This window comes from Tasmannia lanceolata, unplaced genomic scaffold, assembly GCF_043159265.1.
Source record: "Tasmannia lanceolata isolate RefF3 unplaced genomic scaffold, GAP_Taslan_0.1 ptg000005l, whole genome shotgun sequence".
In the NCBI taxonomy this organism is placed as follows: domain Eukaryota; kingdom Viridiplantae; phylum Streptophyta; class Magnoliopsida; order Canellales; family Winteraceae; genus Tasmannia; species Tasmannia lanceolata.
The window spans coordinates 1,700,056-1,712,593 of NW_027518682.1; the positions used below are offsets into that span (position 1 = coordinate 1,700,056).

Genomic DNA, 12,538 nt, shown 5'->3' on the forward strand with positions numbered 1-12,538 from the left:
GTGCTGAGTTCGGACCCCTCGATGCTGAGTTCGGACCCCTCAGTGCTGAGTCCGGATTCCCTCAGTGCTGAGTCCGGACCCCATCAGTTGCCCCCTGGTTCTTCAAGCCATGAAAGTGGCTAGAAGAAGCAAAGAGAAGGTAAAGACAGCGTCGGGCCGGCCTTAAGGCCTCCAGGCAGCTTAGGCCGGGCTCAGACTCAGCTAGGAGAAATAGTGGCCGGACAGGAGACTCCGGGCGCCCTGGCCTGGCCTTGGAGTTTGGCCTGAAGGAGTAAGGCCGGGCAGAAGGCATTCGGCTATCCAGTACGGCTAAACTTTTGACCAGAGGTCTGGGCGGCCAGGCTTCCTGGACGTCCTTGGTTCAGGAGGTTATGTGATCCTGTTCGGCTAAGGCTGTGAACGGCCAGCCGGGCAGGTCTTTGCTTGTAGCGTTTTTTTTGTCGTCTAGCGCTTTTGTCGTCTAGCGAACGCGCCATATCCTGTCCGGACAGCCGGACAGGCCTTTTGTCGTCTAGCGCTTTTGTCGTCTAGCGAACGCGCCATATCCTGTCCGGACAGCCGGACAGGTCTTTTGTCGTCTAGCGCTTTTGTCGTCTAGCGAACGCGCCATATCCTGTCCGGACAGCCGGACAGGTCTTTTGTCTTCTAGCGCTTTTGTCGTCTAGCGAACGCGCCATATCCTGTCCGGACAGCCGGACAGGTCTTTTGTCGTCTAGCGCTTTTGTCGTCTAGCGAACGCGCCATATCCTGTCCGGACAGCCGGACAGGTCTTTTGTCTTCTGAATGCGCCATATCCTGTCCGGACAGCCGGACAGGTCTTTTGTTGTCTAGCGCTTTTGTCGTCTAGCGAACGCGCCATATCCTGTCCGGACAGCCGGACAGGTCTTTTGTCGTCTAGCGCTTTTGTCGTCTAGCGAACGCGCCATATCCTGTCCGGACAGCCGGACAGGTCTTTTGTCGTCTAGCGCTTTTGTCGTCTAGCGAACGCGCCATATCCTGTCCGGACAGCCGGACAGGTCTTTTGTCTTCTAGCGCTTTTGTCGTCTAGCGAACGCGCCATATCCTGTCCGGACAGCCGGACAGGTCTTTTGTTGTCTAGCGCTTTTGTCGTCTAGCGAACGCGCCATATCCTGTCCGGACAGCCGGACAGGTCTTTTGTCGTCTAGCGCTTTTGTCGTCTAGCGAACGCGCCATATCCTGCCCGGACAGCCGGACAGGTCTTTTGTTTTCTGAATGCGCCATATCCTGTCCGGACAGCCGGACAGGTCTTTTGTCGTCTAGCGCTTTTGTCGTCTAGCGAACGCGCCATATCCTGTCCGGACAGCCGGACAGGTCTTTTGTCGTCTAGCGCTTTTGTCGTCTAGCGAACGCGCCATATCCTGTCCGGACAGCCGGACAGGTCTTTTGTCTTCTGAATGCGCCATATCCTGTCCGGACAGCCGGACAGGTCTTTTGTCTTCTGAATGCGCCATATCCTGTCCGGACAGCCGGACAGGTCTTTTGTCTTCTGGCGCTTTGGGACCTGTGCCTTGTATTTAATGCAGTCGGCGCATTTAATGCGGTCGGCGCATTTAATGCGAACGGCGCATTTAATGCGGAAGGCGACGTGACGCACTCCGGCTGGCGGAAAGGGGCGGGATTTTTCCCGCTCTTCCCAGCCTCTCTATAAATACTGAAGTTTACTCTTCATTTCTTACTTTTCATCTTTTACTCTCCTCCTCCTCTGTTCGGCCATTCAAGTTTTCTGCCCGCTTCGGATCAGTGAGCCCGGAGGTCCTCGTCCAACACTTCAGTTCGGTAATCTTTTTTAGCTTTTCTTTTCTTCCCTTTTTTATGTCTAGCACTAGTTCGGAGACGGACTCCAGCTCAAAGGAGTCCGGTTCGACCAGTACCACCACGGGGTCCGGGGCGTCGGAGAGGGCGGTGCCGGCCTTACCTATAGTGGAGGCCGGTATTGAGGGCGAAGAGCTAGTAATCGTAATAGACGAGGAGAGCGGTGAGGAAATGAGTGTGGACTTAGACACAATCCCGGCCTGTGGGGACGGACCGGACCGGGTAGAAACCAGCGACGATGATGAGGACGTCGAAGCGGCAGTTCCTCAATCGTCGCGCATGCCAGTCGAGGTGATAGCGGAGGCACAGATGGAAGCCAACCCACAGTATAACATCGGGGCCCTATACGAGGTGAACCATCTGTGGCCGAACAGGCTTCAGATCGTCAGGGACAAATACTGTATTCCTAGCCGGTACATTCTGAGGGCGGCTGTCGAAGGGGATCGGGCCAGCAACGATAGTGCAGACCTCTGCGTATATGAAGAGGCCTTACGGGCCGGGCTTAGGCTCCCCTTCCACCCCTTTTTTGCGGACGTACTGAATTATTACGGGCTGGCAGTTACACAGGTCGTCCCAAACTCTTGGAGAACGCTGATCGGCTTCTTGTACCTTCTTGAAGTCCGGCTCCGTAGGAACCCCACCGTGCCCGTCTTCAGGATGTGTGCGCACCTGAAGAGGCATAAGGACGGCGGCTGGATCTACATTAGCTAGAGGCCTGAAATGAAAATGATCACTGGGATACCTTCTTCCATTCACACATGGAAGAACAGGTTCTTCTATGTAAAGGACACCGTGCCGGGCTCGCACTGGCCGTTCTCATTACAATGGAGAACGCCGGACACTCGCCGCCTTAGCATATGACCTTCGCTCTGATCAAAGAAGAGCTCAAGCGAGGTCCAATACACTGCTCAGAGTTCGAAGAAGAGGCCGAGCTGGTCGCACTCGGGGTCAGTCGTGCGACGCCGGCACGTACGTAGATCTTTTAGGATAACATTTTGTTTTTCTGAAGTGTTCTTCAATTTTCATATTTCTGACTGCGCTCCGTTCTCTTTTGCAGAAATGGTGAAGCAGATGTCCCTTTTGGACAGAATCAAGCAGACCTCTGGCGCGTCCCCAGCGCAGGAGCAGCCCCAAACAAAGGGCAAGAAGAGGAAGGTGCCGGAGTCGACTCCGCCGATGGTCGCACTGGCTAAGCCTCTGAAAAGCAGCCGGGCGACGCATAAGCTTGCCCTATCGAGCCGGGCAGATACCCCGGGTCAGAGCTCCAAGTCCGGAGCGGCGACAGGGCCAAGACACGGCGGGGCAGTACTGGGTATTCCGGCCGCCGCATCGGTTGGAGGCGACAACGTCTTCCGCCCGAACTGGGCCGTGCAGAAAACGGACACCGGTCTGGGGGATACCCGGGTGGCCACAGAGTTGATGTACAAGGGCGTCCTCCCACGCGACCGGTTAGAAGTCGAAAAAGAGGTGCCGGAGACCTGCGAAGCGGCAATCAGCTCCGCCCTCTATCAACTCCAGGTTTACTCGAGAGATATGGCCAAGAAGCGATATCTCTTCTCTGAGACAATCACAAGGATCGAGTCTGAAAAGGCCCAGCTCCAGAAGGAGAACGACGAGCTCAATGAAGCCGTCCAGATCAAAGAAGCCGAACTCAACAGCTTACAGGACGAACTGCAGAGGGTCAAAAACCAGGCCGTGCAGGATCTCCTAAGTTCGGCAGAGAGGGCCGGAAGGAAGGAGAAGGCGGCCGTGGAGAAGGCCGTGAAGGAAACCGAGGAGAGGAAGGAGGCTCAGCACTTCGACTTAGGCCTCCAGGCTTACAGGGCGGGTTTCCTTCTCTGCTCCGAGCAGGTGAAGAGGCTTCACCCCGCCATCTCCTTGGACGGGCTAACCGTCCCGTATGCACCTCCGGAGGAGGAGGAAGATGAGGAGGAAGACGAACCGGACTCCTCCCGGCCTATTGAGGTAGATGCGGAGGTGACTGTGGCCGCCGTCTCCTCTGCGGAGGGCGGCGAGCTTGCAGCCCTCACTCCCACAGAGGTCGTCACCGAGGTGGTGGCAGACGAGGAGGCCTGAGTAGCAGCCTTCTTTCTTTTTGGTGATATATTTTTTTTTGCACAGTTTGTAATGCCCATTCTTTGTAAGCCAGCTCGGCGAAGAGAGCAATTTTGTAATATGAATACTGAATACAAATACATTTTTGTTCAACTGTCTGTACGGCATTCTTATTTTTTGTACGCATTATTTCTGTGCTGCGTCGAGAACCGAGCTGGAAGCTTGGTACTCAAACACTTAGGAAATATTTGAAGGTGGTTTCCACTGCGGGCGTCCTGGCTGGAACTGATCTCCAAGCCACTAGGATGAGCCGGAGTGCACCACTACTGCTCGTCCTAAGTCTGCGAGAACCGAGCTGGAAGCTTGGTACTCAAACACTTAGGAAATATTTGAAGGTGGTTTCCACTGCGGGCGTCCTGGCTGGAACTGATCTCCAAGCCACTAGGATGAGCCGGAGTGCACCACTACTGCTCGTCCTAAGTCTGCGAGAACCGAGCTGGAAGCTTGGTACTCAAACACTCAGGAAATATTTGAAGGTGGTTTCGACTGCGGGCGTCCTGGCTGGAACTGATCTCCAAGCCACTAGGATGAGCCGGAGTGCACCACTACTGCTCGTCCTAAGTCTGCGAGAACCGAGCTGGAAGCTTGGTACACAAACACTCAGGAAATATTTGAAGGTGGTTTCCACTGCGGGCGTCCTGGCTGGAACTGATCTCCAAGCCACTAGGATGAGCCGGAGTGCACCACTACTGCTCGTCCTAAGTCTGCGAGAACCGAGCTGGAAGCTTGGTACTCAAACACTTAGGAAATATTTGAAGGTGGTTTCCACTGCGAGCGTCCTGGCTGGAACTGATCTCCAAGCCACTAGGATGAGCCGGAGTGCACCACTACCGCTATATGCTGATGTCTACATAAGTTACTCAAAGAGGGACACTTGTTCGGGAAACTTATTTTATTCATTCCAGAACTTGGATGATTACAGCAGTTCTTTACAAGCCTATGAAGGCAAACAAAATTACTGATAGTAGATCCGAAGATTTCTAGAATTCCAGGCGTGTGGTAGCATCTGTTCGTCGAGGGACTCTAACCGATAGCTTCCTGGGCGGATGACTTCTTTGATTCGGTACGGTCCTTCCCAGGTCGGAGAGAGCTTGCCCACGCTTCTTGGCTGGGAAACGGAGGCTTTCCTCAGGACTAGGTGGCCGGCACGGAATTCCCTTGGTCGGATCTTGACGTCATGATATCTGGATACTTTCTGCTTATAGGCCGCCGCCCTGATCTGAGATTCCTCACGGACTTCTTCAAGCAAGTCAAGGTTGGCACGGAGTCCGTCCCCGTTGAGCTGCTCACTGAAATGGACGATCCTTGGGGAGGGGACGCCGATGTCAACCGGGATCACTGCTTCTGTTCCGAAGGAGAGATTGAAGGGTGATTCGCCTGTGGCCGTACGCGGAGTAGTCCGATACGCCCAGAGCACATGATACAGTTCGTCCGCCCAACGTCCGGCCTTGCCATCCAGTCTCTTCTTTATCCCCTGCAAGAGGGTCCTGTTCGTCACCTATGTTTGCCCATTAGTCTGAGGATGTGCCACAGATGTGAATCTCTGCTCTATGTGCAGGTCAGAACAAAACTTTCGGAAGTTCCTCGAGTCGAACTGCTTGCCATTGTCCGTTATGAGGACCCGGGGGATTCCGAACCTGCACACCACTGATTTCCAGAAGAAGTTCTGTACATTCTGCTCTGTGATCTTGGCCAGAGGCTCTGCTTCTACCCATTTGGTGAAATAATCAATGGTGACAACGACGAACTCACGGCCTCCCGAGGCCGGCGGAAAGGGGCCCAGAATATCCATTCCCCATACTGCGAAGGGAAGAGGACTGATGATCGGGGCCATCGGAACGGGTGGCTGGTGGACGGTCGGAGAGAACTTCTGGCACTTCTCACACTTTTTCACAAGGCTTAGCGCGTCCTTCCTCAATGTAGGCCAATACAGACCTCTCAGGAGGATTTTAATGGCCAGGGCCTTGCCCCCGAGGTGCTCTCCGCAGATTCCTTCATGGGTTTCCTGCAGGGCTAACAAGGCATCACTGGGGCGAAGACACTTCAGATACGGGAGGGTATACGACCTCTTGTATAGAGTCTCGCCATCCAGTGAAAACCTCGCTGCCCTCTGCGTGACCTTACGGGCCTCATTTCTCTCTCCCGGGAGCTCTCCGCTGCGCAGATACCTGATTATCTCATCCATCCAGCACGGCTCGTCGTCAATCTGCATCACCACGACGGACTGGGCATCGATACTGGACCTCTTCAGAAACTCCATGCGAATTTCTCTGAGGGCGGTGTAACCTGATGCCGCAAGCTTTGATAGCACATCTGCCTTTACATTCTCGGCTCGGGGGATTCTGACGACCTCAAAGCGCTTGAAATGAACGGCCAGACTGCGGACCCTTCCCAAGTACTTGATCATTCGCTCTTCACGGGCTTCATATACTCCCTGGATCTGACAGACGACCAGCTGTGAATCGCAGTACGCCCTTAACCTCTGAGCACGGGTCTGCACATCGAGATTCATCCCGGCTATGAGCGCTTCATATTCTGCTTCGTTGTTGGACGCACGGAAACCAAACCTCAGGGCATAGTTCAGGACGAAGTCCTCTGGTCCAGTGAGAACTAGTCCTGCACCACACCCTGTCTTGTTCGATGACCCGTCCACATAAACTTCCCAGAGCGGCTCTTCATCAAAAACTGGGTCCGCGATGACAGACTCAGTCCCGGGGGGCGGTGATGCTCTGGAAACGACTCGAGGCTCCGGTAGAGCCAGCTCTGCTTCTGGAGACGGAACTGCTACCAGCCCGGGGTCTGGGTCCGGAACTGTGCACTCGGCTATGAAGTCAGCGAGAATCTGAGCTTTGATCGCCGGCCTGGGTAGATACTTGATATCAAACTCACTGAGCTCCACGGCCCACTTGACAAGTCGGCCCGAAGTGTCTGGTCGGTGGAGGATCTGTCTGAGAGGCTGCCCTGTCAAGACCTTGATTGTGTGCGCCTGGAAGTACGGCCTTAGCTTCCGGGCCGCCATAATGAGGGCGCACACGAGCTTCTCTACTCGCTGATATCTGGTCTCTGCATCGTGGAGGACCTTGCTGACATAGTAGATCGGCTTTTGCTGGTTAGACTCTTCTTTGATCAGTACTGCTGCAACTGCCAAGGGTCCCGCTGAGAGGTACAGAATCAGCTCTTCTCCTGGCTCCGGCGTGGACAACAAGGGGGGGGGGAGGATAAGTACTGCTTCAACTCCTCGAACGCTGCTTGACATTCCGGAGTCCAGGGCGCGGTTTTTATACCTTTGATCGCATTGAAGAACGGGAGGCATCTCTCGGCGGATTTAGAAATAAACCGCCCCAGAGCTGCCACCAGCCCGGTCAGCCGCTGTACTTCTCTGATAGTGTTGGGAGGAGTCAGCTCTATTACTGCCTTGATCTTCTTCGGATTCGCCTCTATTCCTCTCTGGCTTACCATGAAGCCCAGGAATTTGCCTGCTCCGACGCCAAACGTACATTTGGTCGGATTAAGCTTCATGTTGTGTTCCCTCAAGACTTGGAAGGCCTCTTCGAGGTCGGAGACGTGGTTGGAAGCACTTCTGCTCTTCACTAGCATATCATCAACGTAGACCTCCATGTTCCGACCGATCTGATTTCTGAACAGCTTGTTGACGAGACGCTGGTAAGTGGCTCCTGCATTCTTCAGTCCGAAAGGCATCACCCGATAGCAATAAGTCCCCTGGTCGGTAACGAATGATGTCTTCGGGATGTCTGACTCGTACATTCTGATTTGATTGTATCCTGAGAAAGCATCCATGAAACTGAGCAGCTCGTGACCTGCTGTAGCGTCAATGAGCTGGTCTATTTTTGGGAGTGGGTAGCTGTCCTTTGGGCAGGCCTTGTTCAGGTCTGTGAAGTCTATACAGGTCATCCACTTCCCATTAGACTTTTTCACCATCACCACATTCGCGAGCCAGTCCGGATACTGGATCTCACGGATGAAATCGGCCTTCAAAAGCCTCTCCACCTCTTCTCTGATGGCTCTCCGCCTTTCTGGTGCAAAGTGTCTCCGCTTCTGCTTCACGGGCTTGCATGTCTGATCGACACCGAGCTCGTGGGTGCTAATCGACGGGTCAATGCCGGGCATGTCTGAAGGAGTCCAGGCAAAGACATCTGCATTGGCTCTGAGGAACTGAGCGAGATCCTGCTGCGCGGCCTCTGGCAGGGCAGAGCCGATCTGGACAACCCTCTGTTCGTCATCGATGTTCAATTGAATAGAGATGAGGTCCTCTGCGGGCTCGTTGACTGTGACCTGCGCTTCGTCTCTCAGATCGTACAGCTCGATTGGAAGAGACTCAGACGCATTCTTCCCTCTCAGCGCTGCCGCATAGCATTGTCTTGATTGGGGCTGATCCCCTCTGATTTCACCTACGCCTCCTGGCGTAATGAACTTCATCTTCTGATGATAAGCGGAGGGAATAGCTCGGAGGAGGTTCTGGCCAGGGCGTCCTAGAATGGCATTATAGGCCGACTTGGCCTTAACCACCAGGAAGGTCACCATAGCGAAGGACTGGCGGGGAGGCTCCCCGATAAGAACTGGAAGCTCAATCTGCCCTTCGACCTTGACAACTTCTCCCGAGAACCTGAACAGATCTGAGTTGGCCGGCTTCAGACGGTCAGCTCCGATCATCATCTGTTCGAAGGCGTGATAGTAGAGGATGTCGGCGGAGCTCCCGTTGTCGACCAGGATCTTCTTCATTTCCCAGTTCGCCACTAGCATGGTGACGACCAGGGCATCATCGTGCGGGAGGATCAGACCGTCAAGATCTGCCTCCGAAAAGGATATCTCATTTTCTGGCTCGGCCTTCTTGCTGCAGGCATGAACGGCGTTGACCTGCCGGGCATAGGTCCTGCGGGCCGATGAAGAGGTCCCTCCCGCGGTCGGCCCTCCTGAAATTGTACCAATAACACCATGAGGTTGAGGTTGAGGTTGAGGTACCTGAGGAGGGAGAATGGCCGGGGCAGGAGCCTGGATGCGGTCGCCTAGGGGTTGGGCGTCTCGAGGGCTTCTGTCTCTGGGCCTCGGGTTGTCCTGGCGCTCCCTTCTGTTGTCATTATTTTTTAAGTACCTCCCGAGGTACCCTCTGCTTATCAGCTGCTCGATCTCCTCCTTGAGATGAATGCAGGCATTGGTGTTGTGGCCGTGGCTCTTATGGAACCGGCAATACCTGGACATATCTTGCGTGCCCGCCTCTGGTGTCTGCTTCTTCGGCCATCGGATGAAGTCTTCTTTCCGAATGGCTGCCAAAATTTGAGCCCTGGATGCGGTGAGCGGCGTGTAGCGCTCCCTCGTCGGGGGGCTCCTCTCCTTTCGAGGCCGGGGGGAGCTCCTTTCCTTCCGGGACGGACTGCTCTCCTTCCTCTGGGGCCTGTCGTCCCTACGTTGCTTGGCGGAGTTCTTCTCCTCTAGTCTTCTCTTGCTGACGGAATCCAGGGCAGCGAGAGTTTCCTCGACGGAAATGTACTCTTCCGCCCCGGTCATCAGATCTGCCAAGGACTGCGGATTGCGTCGAGCGACTGCTCTTCTGAAGTCGGTGGACCGGGCTCCGGCCAGAAGAGCATTCGTTGCCGCGGAGGGGTCCAGGTTGGGTACCTGCAGGGCCTCCCTGTTGAACCGGCCAACGAACGCTTTTAAGGCCTCACCGTCTTCCTGCCTCAGGGCCATCAGTGAAGCCGTTGTCTTTCGAGGTCTTCTGTTGCTCATGAAATGTCGGGCCAGGTCGTCCCCGAAGTCGTCGAAATTGTCCACAGACTTGGGCTTCAGCCGTGAGTACCAGTCTCTCGCGGCTCCAGTTAATGTGGTGGGGAGTGCCCTGCAAAGGAACCCGTCCGACGCCCCGTGGAGAAGCATCGTGGTCCTGAAGGTCTGCAGATGATCCACGGGATCGGTGGTCCCATCGTACTGCGGGATCTGCGGCATCTTGAAGCCCAAGGGGACTGCCGCACCGAGTACCCTGTCTGTGAAAGGGGGATTGCTACTGAAGATCCTTGAAGCAGGGCGGCCATGATCTCTAGCCAGCTCTTCGATTCTATTATCGATCTTCTGGATTCTCAGTAACATCGGATCATCCCTCTGTTCGGCCAGACGGGCAGGTCTACTCCTTACGGCTGATGGGCTCCTTGCGGATCCGGACTGGCTGAGGGGACTCCTTCGCCGGTGCCGCGATCCCTCTCCGTGCATAGGGTCTCTCTTGCTGCCACGTTTCTGCACGGAGGGAGATCGTGACCGGTGATGCTGACGAGGCTCAGGGCGCACGTTCCTGTCCCGCGAGCGGTGGTCTCTTCTTGTGGAGTGACGAGTTTGGTCCCGGGGTGGAGACGCGCGTTCTCTGCGGGAGCTTTCTCCCCTCTGAACGGGTCGAGAAACCTCGACTGGGTGTTGCTGGAGTGCGGGGGCCGCATTCCTGAACTGCGCAACTACAGCAGTCATTTCTTGAAAAAGGGCCCGCATCTCCCTTGGGGTCGGGGTAGGGTCTGAACGGTCCGAATGGGGCGAAGTCCGCTCCACGGCCGCCCCGACCTCCACCTGTGAGGCCAGCCGCTCACTTCGTCCTTCACGGGGGGCCGTAGCCCGGGTAGCCCGAGAAGTCGGAGGTGCTCGCTTGCCGGTCTGTCCTACCATTTTTATCTGAGTGAGATTTCGAACAGCCTTTTGTTGCGTAGTCCCACGGATGGCGCCAAATCTGTTAGGCCTAAAATCGGTAACAGGTTATGGTAGGGCTGGGTCGTCCGAGCTAACAAGCCACGACTGAGGGGCTGGTTGAGTCCTGCGCTGCACAAGAGTACAGACAAGAAAGAAAAGGGTCAGAGGACCAACCCGGAGTGATACTCCGGACGGGCGCTTCGACACTCAAGTCAGTATGAGCAGGAGTGCAGAGCAATGTCAGAGCAAAAGCTTAGAGTTTTGGTTCTCAGATTTTTCAGGACCCTCACCTTAGCACAAGTGAAGGCTATTTATAGTGATTCTGAGCCACCTGTCTAGGACAGGTGGTAGTTCTGAGCCACCCGTCCAAGACAGGTGGTGGCCTCTGTATGGACCAGGTCTCATACCTAAGGAGGGCAGGTGGAGGTCCCTGATTAGTCCAGGTGCCACACCTAGTGGAGACAGGTGTTGGCCTTCCAACGGTCCTTGTGAGGGCCACGTGCGAGCAGCTAATTGGATGCTGAGTTCGGACCCCTCAGTGCTGAGTTCGAACCCCTCGATGCTGAGTTCGGACCCCTCAGTGCTGAGTCCGGATTCCCTCAGTGCTGAGTCCGGACCCCATCAAGAGTAATCATTGACAAAGAGCTTGGTCTACAAGTACAAGGTGGTGGCCAGTGGGTCAAACTCCGTAACTTATCCTATGAAGTCCGATTTGGACTGTGGCAAGGTGTATTGTGGCCTTCTAGTCAACTCCGTCTCCTGTCTAATGAGGACAAAGCAGTAATACATCTTGAAAGGTAATAAATCTTCAGTTCTTTACGTAGGGAGATAGTGTCTTGTAAGATAATCATCTCTCTTACAAGAAAAAAGGAAAAAAATCTTGCAACTTATGCTACAGAGATCCAACACTATATTTTTTGCATTTTCATGAATTAGGTGTTACACTGAACGTCTGTCTTCTGGGTTGGAACGGCTACCTTTATCCAGTTTTCCTTGGCCTTCTCGCATAACAGGTAATTAGTAAAGTTAGAAATGATTGTTGGTCCTTCAAATGGGTTTCAGTCTAGGGCATCTGGATTACTGTATCATCAGACCACCTTTCCTTCATTGCTTCAATGTAAATGAAATCGATCGATTTTGGTTTCGGTACTTATGTTTTGTTCAGAATTCTCCCTTTTGAGTGAGAGATTCACCACACGTGAGAATCTGAACAATCATAGCCAGTTGAAATATCCCATATATGATGCAGACTATTTTCTCAATTCTCATTGCTTTTGTAATGTAAATAGTACATTTGTTAAATATTAACTATAAATAGTACATTCACAAATGGAAACCTTTAGATTATCTAGCACTCTGTCTGTAATTTGAATTGCCCTGGCATTGCTAATTCTCTTCACAAGCACTGCAAAGGTATGAGAATTAGGTCTCAATTCTTTCTTAACCATCACATCATAAAGGTTTTGAAACCCTAGATATCTGACATAGATAGGTATGTTCGAAGGCCCGATACCTGAAAAATTTGGAAGAGGGATTCTGGGTAGATTTGGAGGGGCAAATTGGGCGCTCAGGTGGCCTTCCGTTTATGGCTTCAATTTGTAGTTGATAAGATGAATCGGATGGGAATACGGGGTTTTCAGGGGTTTAAGCGTTTCGTTTGGGGCCTATAGAATTGATTTTGAGTCCAATAATCACTCACAATCGGTTTACACAATCTAAAAGAGCAGGCTGAAGGGGGTTATATGTGCCCATTTTCATAACTTGAGACACCCAACAGCAGTTTAACTGAAGAGGGGCTGATGTACTTCCACGTCAGAAGGGATTTGATTGCCACGTACACTGCAGTTGGGTGTCTTTAGAGGTTCTCTACTACATTGATCTATGCTTGTAATCGATCTAAGACTTG

At 53.6% G+C, this 12,538-nt stretch overlaps 1 protein-coding gene across 1 annotated transcript in view; it reads left to right on the forward strand.

Moving 5' to 3' along the window:
* Positions 1-11,981, forward strand: part of LOC143876887 (protection of telomeres protein 1b-like) — a 34,273-nt gene extending 22,292 nt beyond the window's left edge. Inside the window, exons 8-9 of the mRNA XM_077378569.1 lie at positions 11,243-11,429; positions 11,569-11,981. Coding sequence (XP_077234684.1) covers positions 11,243-11,429; positions 11,569-11,653 — 272 coding nt within the window. The 3' untranslated portion in view covers positions 11,654-11,981. The remainder of the gene's footprint in view (positions 1-11,242; positions 11,430-11,568) is intronic.
* Positions 11,982-12,538: the final 557 nt, after the last annotated feature.